The sequence below is a fragment of the Patiria miniata genome, unplaced genomic scaffold, assembly GCF_015706575.1.
Source record: "Patiria miniata isolate m_02_andy unplaced genomic scaffold, ASM1570657v1 HiC_scaffold_7, whole genome shotgun sequence".
Taxonomy (NCBI): Eukaryota; Metazoa; Echinodermata; class Asteroidea; order Valvatida; family Asterinidae; genus Patiria; species Patiria miniata.
In genome coordinates this window covers 38,274,746-38,287,112 of record NW_024037074.1, presented here as the reverse complement: position 1 = coordinate 38,287,112, position 12,367 = coordinate 38,274,746, and the positions used below count along the sequence as shown (strand labels likewise).

Here is a 12,367-nt window from a genome sequence, read left to right as displayed (position 1 = left end):
GAGGTTGGCGCCTACCCCAATCGGAGTCGACTTTACTAAATCGTGACGTCATTTCATTCCCAAATCAGGACTTATGGTTTGATTGGTAAATTCGAATGCAGTGTTTTGTAATACAACAACAGCCGCGTGACGGCTTGTGTTGCTGTGTCTAGCGTTTTTTTTTTTATCCATGTCTAGACGCGACAACTGGTGAATGACCGAAGATCCGACACAGAAAGCGCCCGCTGATTGGTCAAAATCTAGAGGTCAAGCTGCGGTTGTCTAGCATTATTAATCAGCGAATCTGTTCAAAAATTAAAAAGGAAAGGGCAGAAATTTGTATTGACGACTGGGGTATAATAATGAACTTTCAGGGACGTTGGAAATTCGAAAAACGGGACCGGGGGACCGGGAGCTGATCATGACATAGGCATTTCACCGTTTTTACGCCATTTACAGAATGTTTACTTTCTGCGTGCTTGAGTTTACACTCCAATGATTATGTTGTTTAATTCCCCCTCAAGCAATACTAAAGTTATTCACTTTTGAATGCACAGTGAGGCCCACATTTAACGGTTATGAATAACATCTTTTCAAAATCTCAAAATTTTAGGTACATCTCTCTTTTTAGGCAAATCAATTCCAAAATAAAAACTACATCGTTAAGGCCCCCCCAAAAATGCTCGGTCTCTGGTCAGCGCGCGCGTCGATTTTAATCAATCATGTGCGTCAACCTTTTTTTCCTTCAAATTAACACGGAAGCTACAACAGCGCCCTCTATTGCCGCACCTCCTCAAATTTTTGTACCAAGGAGCACCAAGGAATGGGGAAATTGCACCAAGGACAATGATAAAGGGCACGAAGGCAAATGATGGAGGACACCAATGTATAATGAGGACACAAAAAAGCAAAATAGTACCCACCTTGTCTGTACAATTGAAGCTTGAAAAAAAAAAGCCACCCCCCCAAAAAAAAAACCGCGTCGCCGCATCAATTCCGGAACTTCGGTCTGACCAGAGACCGGTAAATTTTTTTTTTTTGGCCTAAAATAAAACATATATTGTGGTTTATTTGAAAAATTGAAATTTCGTTAGAAAACACCGGCCTCTGTGATCTTTGGTCTCTCTTTTAAGTCTTTAATCTTTTTACACCGTTCTTATTTACCTGTGATCGTATTAACAGGAGAACGTTTGTAAATTTTGTTTATTTTGTTCTATTTGTCACCACTTAATATATAATGCTAATGCAACAACTAATTAATACAATAACTCAACTTAATAGATTGTTAGTGCAACAATTTGACTAATTAAACATATATGGTGACAGATGGGGGAACCAGGAAGAAGCCTAAGCTTACACAGATCCTGGTCCCGTTTATGAAAAACTTATGAAATAAACAATAGTTATAGCTATAATTCAAATCATTTATCAGTAAATTAATTAAGTTAAAACAGAAAAATTAAGGAAAAGGTAAAATAAAAAATCCTAAATCATGGAGGAAGGAATTTTCTCATTAGTTTTATCAAGTGCTGATAAAACTGCTCAGGATCTTTTGAGTTTTCGACAAAGATATTTAATAGATTTCTTTTTTATTCTGTATGACCGTATTATATAAAAAATTTTAAACATTATTTTTAAGAGACAACTTGATCAATGTAATGTCTTCTGAAGGCTACCGTAGCTAAGCATTTTGGCCAGCAAAAAAAAAAAGCATGGTTCATTTTCCGCATGGCGATGGACCCCCCGCGAAGCGGGAGGGCAGTCATGCCCTCTGTGCTTGGCGGCCGCTGTTCCATGATATCCAGCCAATGCCGCAGCTTTGCAAAATCAGCCACTACTTCGCCATCTTGCAGCGTTTGTCGTGCTGAGCTCAGTGCAACACAGAGGCATCGTTCGTGGTGGATTTCTCCCGGCTGAGGGTGGGTACTGCGGCCAGGATATTTTTGTTCGCGCCCCTCGCTTGTGCATTATGGCTGGCATTCGGTGTTAGTTCCCTGTTGGATTTGTTTAGGGACGTCTGGTCGGAACTAACTCGGAAGGTTTCCTCTTCGGTTGTTGCATTGGATTCCTGGCTTGGATCGTCGGTTGTCGGATGGTGGTAAAAGCCGAAACTGAACAATGATGTGCACGCACAAAGTGCACTCTGGTTATCGCTAGCGCTCTTAATCTTATCTTTACTTCAAATTGGCTGCTGTACTGGCAATGTCAAAAGTTTGGCCTGAAGTCCTATATCCACAATAATGAAATAACTGGCTAGCAATTTACAACTTACAACAGTGTCAAATTGTGCAAACTTTAATACGTTGCCGTGAAGTTGAACTGGTTTGTTTTTAATGTATTTTCCCCAGATTTTGTTTAGTACTTAGGGCCTAGTAGGTTTGCAGGCAGGCTGCCAAGGCTTGCCATTTTTTTGAATATTATGGCTTCATGGTCTTGACAAGTGAAAAGGTTTTACCCTGGCTTAATTATCATAAAACTAGAGTTTGCAATGCCAATGTTGGGCTGAAGGTCCAACCGGTGACCTACTTTTTTTAAATTTTGAGTACTTGGACTAGGCACTAGGCTATATCTTTGCTCAAATCAGGGGTCTTGTCAATAATGAACCGGTAATTTAGGAGACGCATCCAAATGTTATATTATAACCCCTCCCATTTTTTAGTTTACATCAGTCTTTTAATTTGGCCTATCTAGGGTTGCGGGTTATAAACTTTGAAAGTCTTAAGAAAGTTGGGCTTAAACTAAGAAATGACCAGTGGTTTTGTAAGCAGAACTTGGTCCAGACTTAGTCCGAAAATTTGGGACTCTCAATACTGTGTATGAGACTAACTTGTCCCAAAACTTAAGAAAACATGCAATACAAGAAAATAGACTGGCACCTGAAACAACCAGTCCAACACCGCTTCAGTACTGCATCAGTCAACTGTGCCAAAAGAAACATGTGGCATGAACCGGGAACTAGTTTCTTTTACTACACATTTCTTAATAGTCAGCCACCAGACTACAGGGGTGTGAAATCTCAGCTTTAATTTTAAAAGCTGATTTCAGCTATTGTTTGTTTTGGATTTCAGCTATTTTCCCTCACTTGCTGTGAACAAAAGTATAGGAGATTTCCAAAGTTCAGCTGTTTTACACCCTTTTCAGCTATTTTATCAGTGGTCACTCACACCCCTGCTCAAGACTAATTGCACTGAATGAAGAGGTCAGTCTTTTCAAACAGTTGGACCATGGTTGGACATGTAACAGTCTAGTCTTTAGCCTCATTTTGAAATCATTTGACTTCCATCTCATGTGCAAAATATTGAAGAAAAGTCTCCTTTAAAAATGAATCGAGTCTGCAAACTTGGTTGGTGAAATACTGAGGCCCTCTTCTGTGCCCATTGAAAATTTTGGAGAAATTTGCTGGCCAAAGAGTGAGTAAAGTTGGCCTGATTTAGTTTTGCCAGACTGGGAACTCAAGTGCAGAAAAACATGTAAAACAAAATCAGGCCAACTGACTCGCTCAAATTCTCCAAAATTTTTATGAGGCAAAGACAAGGTCCTCTAGCTCTGTATTTCACCAGTCAAGTTTGAGGTCTCAATTCAATTTCGAAAGGAGACTTTTCTTCAACATTTTGCACCTGAGAGTGAAGCCAAGTGATTTTCAATTTGAAACCTAAGACTAGACTGGTACATATCCAACTTTTTGAGAAGATTGACCCTTCAGTAGTCTGGTGGCATGACTATGGAAATGTGTAGAATTTAGTGACTGAGTGGGTGCCAGATGTTTTTTTGTTGTTGACACAGTTGATTGATGCAGTATTAAAGGGGTGTTGGACTGGTTGTTTCATGTGCCAGTCTATTTTCTTGTGTTGCATGTTTTTACTGTCATAAGTTTTGGGGCTCTCGTGCACAGTATTGAGAGTCCCACATTTTTGGACTAAACTTAAAGGGAATATACAACATTTGCAAACATCGAAAAATAAAACTACCAAGTTTTTACGAAATACCTTACTAGGATGTTGGTAAATGACAGTCTAAAGCATCCTGTAAAATTATGGCACCTGGTTTCAAGTCATTTTCAAGAAAATTGTATTTTTGTACAAATTTCCAACGGTGGTTGGCCGACCACTGTTGGAAAAACCTATCTATTTTTCAACTACTGCTCTAAATTTGCAATTTTTTTTTTAGTCCAATTTTTTTCATGAACGGGTGCAGGCCAGCTAGACTGGTTCCTTTACCTTACAATTTTCCGACAACTATAAATTGATCCATTTTATCTTTAGTGGAGTCAGGGAACCAGACAACTTAAACATTTCTTGTTTTTCTTGGTTTTTCAAGCATTTTCGAAACACTAAACTTCAAACATGTTGAGTTAAACAATATTTGATCTATTATAGGCTACTAACCCCTCAAATAGTTCATTTCTGAAAATTACAGCAAAAGCCTATGATGTACATTCCCTTTAATTGGTCGATGTGGCATGGAATTTTCAGTAATATAGTCGGTCACGAGTTACCATAAGTGTCATCCTTGAGTGCTGAAAAAACATGCAAAACAAAATCAGGCCAACTTTACTCACTCTTTCATTTATAGCTGACAAAATTCTCCAAAATGTCCATGAGGCAATGACAGGGTCCACAGTATTTCACCAACCAAGTTTGAAGTCTCAATTATATTTTTAATTAAAGGAGACTTTTCTTCAGTATTTTGCACCTGAGAGGGAAGTCAAGTGATATCAATATGAGGCCATAGACTAGACTGGTACATGTCCAACCATTGTCCAACTGTTTGAAAAGACTGGCCTCTTCATAAGTCTGGTGGCTGACTATATGGGAAAAATGTGTGGAAATAGAGACAAGTCCCAGACATGCCAGATGTTTGTTTTGACACAGTTTGTTGATGCAGTACTAAAGGGGTGTTGGACTGGTTGTTTCAGGTGCCAGTCTATTTTCTTGTATTGCATGTTTTTAATACCTTTTGGGACTCGCATGTGAGAATCCCAAATGTTTGGACTAGGTAAGCCCTTGGAATCAGGTAGGGACCGATGAACTCATTCTCGCCACGTGAGTCAGGTTGGCGCAGTGGTTACTTTCCTCGCCTTCCACCTCTATGGCCCTGGTTCGATTCCTGCCTTGGTGCTCATGTGGATTGGGTTTTCAGTTCCTTCTTGATTCTTTGGGGCTTCCCCCAGAAAGTTCTGGGGCTTTCGTCCCACCTCTAAAACTCTAATTTCTTCTCATTGTCTTCTCTCTACAGGTTTCTTCAGGCTTGCACGCTACAGTGCCTGGGGCGCTTTTGAGGAATCTGTGCTTTCATTACCCGAAATAAATAAAAATAATAATAATAACCGTGATCTCACAAGTGGAAGACATAAAAAAGTACCACTTTTCCAATCTGATTTTCCCCCATGTTCTTCTTTGCAGTAGACAATGCAGCCAGGCCGTTGTCGTTATGAGTGAGGGGAGCAAAGCTGTCGGCAGTGACGCTGTGCTACCTGAGGGGCCAGTCGGAGGGGTCCCACAAGCTAAGCCGCTCCACATCCAGAGATTAGAGAAGGCAATCTGCCTCGAGCCCTACCTGGCTTACGTTGAGAAAGTCCTCACTGCCTCCACACCGTACGTAAACTCGCCATTTTAGCTCTTGATTTCAGCTTTTGTACCAATGAGTGAAAAATCAAGTGATTTGAAATTTAAAGCCTAAGCCGCATTTGAATTGCTTGGCTATGGATGGTAGCAACACACGTGTCTATGAGAAGTGGCTTCAGCTGCTTCTATAGGCACTTGTGTAGTTGCAAGCCGTAGCCATGCCATTGGGACATTGCCTAAAACTAGACAGGCAAATATCACAGTCTGGTGGCATGACTAGTGAAGGGAATGCATAGAAATGGAGGCTGGGCATCAGATTTTTGTTTCGATATTCTCCCTGTGAAATACTGAAGTATGTGTTTGTGGATTGTCAGGATTCTTTGTTTTTGCAAGCTTTAATATTCTTTAGATTTCAGACACTTAATTATCAATTCAAAAATGCCGAGCCCAGCATATGTGACCTGTCCCCACAAAATGAGCATAAATTGGAATTTTAAAGAATTGAGTTTTTTTCCCCCTGGATTCTGAGAATAAGAGCTTCCTAACTGTACATAACATTTAGGGATTCGGAGTTCAGTAGACTAGAGTTCAGTAATAGAAATATAGACTGCCAAAGTTGCAAAAGTAGTTTGTGAGAAAATGGCATTTAAAATCCCACAGTTTTGTATTACAGTGAATGAACAGTCCACATATAAAACGGGATGAAAACAGGTTTTAAAGATGTTTGATTGAATTAAAAAATTGGGAAAGGCAGAACAGGACTTTTACAGATTAAGGTTCACATGAAAAACCAAAAACTGACCATGCCTTAAAAGTTTGGCTTTTCCCCACTGTACTGCAAAATGGCAATGTCTGACTTAATCATGCTCATTTCGTGGTGATAGGTCACATATTTCGTCAGCTAGTACATGCCCTTCAGTTTACAGCTGAGATCAACAAAATTCCACAGGAATTGCAATTGGATTTAGCAGAGTTACAAGTCATCACAAGTCACCGCTTTTCAATCACAAATCATCCTGTCTCAGATCAAGTGGCAGGCTATTGGAATGCACTGTGGCGAAGGAATATGTTTTAGAGTTGTTCATCCCCTGTTAAGTGTGAATTTAACTTGTGACTTAATGATAATTGTCTTGCGATTGACTTGTGGTTGACTTGTGATTGTCTTGTGATTGGCTTGTGATTGACTTGTGATTGACCTGTGATTGACTTGTGATTGACTTGTGATTGGCTTGTGGTTGGCTTGTGGTTGTCTTGTGGTTGACTTGCGATTGACTTGCGAATGACTTGCGATTGACTTGCGATTGACTTGCGATTGACTTGCGATTGACTTGTGATTGACTTGTGATTGACTTATAATTGGCTTGTGGTTGACTTGTGGTTGACTTGTGGTTGACTTGTGATTGACTTGTGATTGACTTGTGATTGACTTGCAATTGACTTGCGATTGACTTGCGATTGACTTGCGATTGACTTGCGATTGACTTGCGGTTGACTTGCGGTTGACTTGCGGTTGACTTGCGGTTGACTTGTGGTTGACTTGTGGATGACTTTTGATTGACTTGTGATTGACTTGTGATTGACTTGTGATTTGTCTTGTGATTTGTCTTGTGATATGACTTGTCATTTTACGTGTGATTGACTTGTGAATGGTTTGTGAGTGGCTTTGTGATTGACTTAGATTGACGTGCCATTGGCAGTTGTTTTGACTTGTTATTGGCTTGTGATTGACTTTGTGATTGACTTTAGATTGACTTGTGATTGACTTGTTATTGGCTTGTGATTGATTTTGTGATTGACTTTAGATTGACTTGTGATGGACTTGTGAAAAACTTGTGATCGGTTTGTGAATGACTGATGTTTCTTACGATTTGACTTGTGATTTGACCTATGACTGACTCTTTAACAACTCTGACGTTTTTTCCTCCAGTGAGCACAGTCAGGAGGAACTTTACAAGGAAGAGATTGGTCGTGATGCCGTCCCTCCAGACGACGAAGCCCTCAAAGAAGACGACAACCGAGACAAAGACATAAAAACAGTCCACGGTCTGATCACCTCCAGAGCAGGTCTGTAAAACCCACCCCGGCCTTGGTTAGTTAGTTGATTGATTGACGGGCAGGAAAGGCCCATTTCCCCAAACTTAACCACAGTCTTCTAAGAGCAAGCTGTTGTGATTTCTTACACATGGCAAGTCACCAGGGTATCCTCTTTATAGGCAAATGTGTACCATTTGTTATGAGCTAATGTGCCTTCCAACTCAAAGCCCAAATATCTTCTTGTACACCAATTGTGCACATACAGTAAGTGGATTAGATAGTATGACATGTGTGTCTGGCCAGTTGATGACAGTCACTGTAAAGGTACATAGGAACAGGTGCTTTGTGCACATAATTTGTATGCCCCGCGGCGAAGCGGAAGGGGCATACTGTTTCCGCCTTGTCCTTCCGTGGGTGGGTGGGTGGGTGGGTTGGTGTGTGTGTCCGGGCAAATCTTGTCAGCGCGATAACTTGAGAAATACTTAACATGTGAACTTCAAATTTGGTTTGTGTATTGTTCTTGGTAATCCTAAGAAGCCTGTTGCAGTTGGGGCCAAAAGGTCAAGGGTCAAGGTCACAGTGGCTAAAACAAAAGAAATTTTGTCAGCGTGATAACTTGAGATATACTTTACATGTGAACTTCAAATTTGGTTTGTGGATCGTCCTTGGCAATCCTAAGAAGCCTTTTGCATTTGGCGCCGAAAGGTCAAGGGTCAAGGTCACAGTGGCTAAAACAAAAGAAATTTTGTCAGCGTGATAACTTGAGATATACTTTACATATGAACTTCCAATTTGGTTTGTGGATCGTCCTTGGCAATCCTAAGAAGCCTTTTGCATTTGGGGCCAAAAAGTCAAGGGTCAAGGTCACAGTGGCTAAAACAAAAGAAATTTTGTCAGCGTGATAACTTGAGAAATACTTTACATGTGAACTTTAAATTTGGTTTGTGGATCGTTCTTGGTAATCCAAATAGGCCTATCGCATTGGGGGTCGAAAGGTCAAGGGTCAAGGTCACAGTGGCTAAAACAATAGAAATCTTGTATTTATTCTGAGATCATAGGGATTAGGGATTAATTCAGACTGAGACCGTGAGTGCATAAAAACGTGCAAAATTACTACTGACGTTTTTTTACTCACCATTCGGCTAATTAATGCCCACACAACACATACATCAAAATGCTTAAGTTGCAAGCATGTCACCTGCAAAATTTGAGACCTTAAATCCAATTTTAAGGCAAGTTTTTGACAGTTCAAAAACCATCCACGTCATTCTCCATGCTTTAGAAATGGTGGTGTGATTCCCGAGGTATTCTGGGTAGGTGTAGGCAGAACCTTGTCTTACTTGTTTTTTTATCGATGGCCAAATGAACATAGTGCCCTCTGTTAAAAAAATGAAACATTCTGCATTCACTCAGATCAACAAGAGGGCGCTGTTTTATCTACACGATGAAAATGTTTTAGCTGAGGAGTCTTTTTGCACAATGCATTGCAGTACACATCAACGTGATGTTTCGCGTTTGGATTTCAATAAGTCCCTGCAAAATTAGAATTAAACGTGAATTTTTGGTGATGCAATGCTCACAACAGCAACTTTGCAGGGCAGAAGGTTTGGGGATTATTGAAGAAACTGTAGTAAGTAAGAAGCTTGCAAATTTGATTCACACTGGTTTTATTATGCAGCACAAACTTTTGCACGATATGGATACCTTAAGTTTTGGGACTCTCATACACAGTATTGAGAGTCCCAAATTTTCGGACTAGGATTAATTCATATAAAACCTACAGAAGACACTAATGCTGTCAATGAACGTTCCATGTGACCAAGGTACATGTAAGTTGATGTTAAAAGAGTGGTGTAATGTCATGGGAACAGTCCCGGTTGCGGGGCATTTGTTTTTGTAAACACACCTGACTTGTTTTTTTCTAGAGTGGGGCTACGTATTCCCCAAAACTACCACAAAGAATTAATACAAAAGAACTTTCCATGAGTAAAAGTCACATTGTCAACAGCCAGAAAACCACCATCTTACTAAATAGATGCAAAGTTATATTTTAAGTATACAGAAAACTCTCTGTTTAAGAATAATTAATTTCTCGTCTAAAACTCAAGCTGACTTGATATTTACAAGACACCAAATGCAATAACGTATTTCACATGGATATTGTTTAAAATGTGCAGACAGTTTTCACAAATTAATTCAATTTTTTTTAAAGAAAAGTTAGCATTATTGCTGAATGTTGGATACCCCATGCTCTTCAAGAGAATTCCATTTTTTATTTCTTCAAACAAATGTTCTAATTGAGTGTTATGTTTTAACAGAACATCCTATTCTCCTCCAATTTTGGACGTGTGCAACTCTCAGAAAAAAAGGCTTGCATTTTACGCACGTTTCAACCTGCCCTGCAAGAGTGGAAAGATCGTCAGGACGCAAATAATTTGAATTTTGTAAAGAAATAACTGAGTAACCAAACATCCAGGGATTGTTTTTGTTCAATGTCTCATCAAAAAAAAATATCGGGGTGAAACTTAAAATAGCACAGGGAATGCAACTTTAAACTTCAAAGACACTTTACCCTTCTCACAATGACAACATCAGTGCAGAATATATTATATAAGTTTAAAATATTTATCATGTATTTTTTTACTCAAATACCAATTCATACTGCTATACCAACATATATATATATATTATACTGTGTGCACTAATATAGTGCAAGATCACTTTTCAAAATGTACATAACCTTTTTTAGGCATTCCAAAAACAACATTGTGTTATTTTCTAAAAATTAATTACTAAGGCACTGTACTTTGTCACAATTACAATATGCGATCAGATGTCCTCCCTTTATTTTAGTAACATCAATACACAGGAATTTTATGGTGAATGCTTCAATATTGGTAATTTCTGGAGCCTTTCTGAATACTAAAATCGTGAATGTAAAGTTAATCCAATTTCTGTCATCAACAAGAAAAAAAATCACTTTTAAACTGGTAAGTGGACAATCAGTGAGTAAAAAGTAACTAAACGAGTGGCAAAGACATCGTTACATTTCAAGTTTGTTTCAGTAAGTTCATGTTTTCATTAACAAAGTCCAGTTGATGTCACTGAAAATTACTTGTGTGTAATTTGGCCAATGTAGAAAATGTCATCTTCAGTTAAATCATGTAGATCACGTGTTGACAGTTTCAGATTCACGTGTCTGTCAAAAGATGGTCCTGTTTGATGAAATGATGTTGCGTAGAAGCAGACTGTTGAGATAATTTACCTTGAATCAGAATCAGTCAAGTCTGTAGTTGGCGCAGCTCTCCCTGGTAGTCACAAACTTGTCAGCATCAACCTGGGAGATGGTGACATTGTTGAGATGGCACATCTTCCCTGACAGGTTGAAGGAGCGGCAGTTGGGATCCTTGCAGCAGGCCATGCAGCATTGTATCGGGTGCTTGATCTGGGTGACCATGTAGGCGTGGCCCAGCAGGCAGTAGGGTGTGGTCATCAGGCCAGCATCTTGCTTGCTCACAGCTTGGCAGCGAACTGAACCGCTCACTTTTTCTTGTTTCTCACACACAAATCGCTTTCTCCTGGAACATGAAAGTGTTTCATATTCTGATGTGAAGGGTTTCAGCACTGAGCATTTCCATTCATTGTTGAGCATTGCAAGCTGCTGTTGGTTATCATCAGAGCATGCCCGCCTCCCATCTTTCTCCTTACAGCCAAGCCAGAGCCGTCTGCCTTCTGAATTGCCAGGAAATGCTTGCTGCATTATTTCTCTTATAAAGTCTGTCTCTTCCTTGGAGTTGAGAACCAGCTGCTGAGCATTGAGACTTACACATCTCTTGTATGCCTCAATCCATGGGACTTTGTCTGTAATATACTTGATGTAGCAAGTGTGGTTGTAGTATGTCCATCCTTGTGGGCAGCTTGTACAGGTAGCATCAGTGCCAAGTACAGCAATCATCAGAGCAAGCCATCCTCCCAACAGAATGCTTTGCATCTCCAGATACATTCTGTGTAAATTCTTGCAGGCAGTTTTCAATGGTAACTCAATCCGAGCTCTCACTGCTGTATCTGTTAACGCGATCGAGCTGTATTCCCGTCGGCATCCAATCCTGAAATGATACGAAGCCTTTCCGTAGTGAGCCAGTAACTGTCCATAATTTCCAGACGGATTACTCTAATTGACACTGAGAGTGACATTTGATTGTTATTGTTGTCTTACTATCCATATGCCAGTCATATTGAGGTTGGGTATTTGTTTTGATAAGCCACAACCTGACAGCCATATTAAAATACTGAGATTTAGAATTTCAATTTTGGTCGCTGTACATTAAAATCTAATTACAACCTGTTGTTGCTTCTGTCATCCAGTCAATCATCCTGTCAATATGCAGGACATATTGAAAATGGATTTTTGTTTCCACTGCCCACAGCAGCCACAATAAACCATTGAAGTTTGGATCTTCACTGTCTGTCAAAACATTTGTTAAAGTCTTTGCTCTTCAGTGATTGTCAATCTTTTGAAAAGAAGATGTTTAAAAAGCTATCAATAGGAGTTATTCTAAAGTTGACTAAATGTACACAATTCAGAATTGCATTAGTTTCCATGTTGTTGACATCACTCTGAGGTACTGTACAGCTTAAGAGATACAGGTACTGGCGATTTTGTTGAGGAAAAGCTTGTAAACAGTTCCAAGTTTTTGTTGTGTTGAGCTCAAACGTATTGCATATATCAGAGAACAGTGCACGTGATTTATTCTTCTATACTTCCTGCTGATTACAAATCAATTTGGTAG

General features: G+C 39.6%; 1 protein-coding gene across 1 annotated transcript in view; it reads left to right on the top strand.

The window, feature by feature from the left end:
* Positions 1–1,906: 1,906 nt before the first annotated feature.
* Positions 1,907–12,367, top strand: part of LOC119745163 (chromatin-remodeling ATPase INO80-like) — an 81,492-nt gene continuing 71,031 nt past the window's right edge. Inside the window, exons 1-3 of the mRNA XM_038221387.1 lie at positions 1,907–2,077; positions 5,382–5,573; positions 7,471–7,607. Coding sequence (XP_038077315.1) covers positions 5,410–5,573; positions 7,471–7,607 — 301 coding nt within the window. The 5' untranslated portion in view covers positions 1,907–2,077; positions 5,382–5,409. The remainder of the gene's footprint in view (positions 2,078–5,381; positions 5,574–7,470; positions 7,608–12,367) is intronic.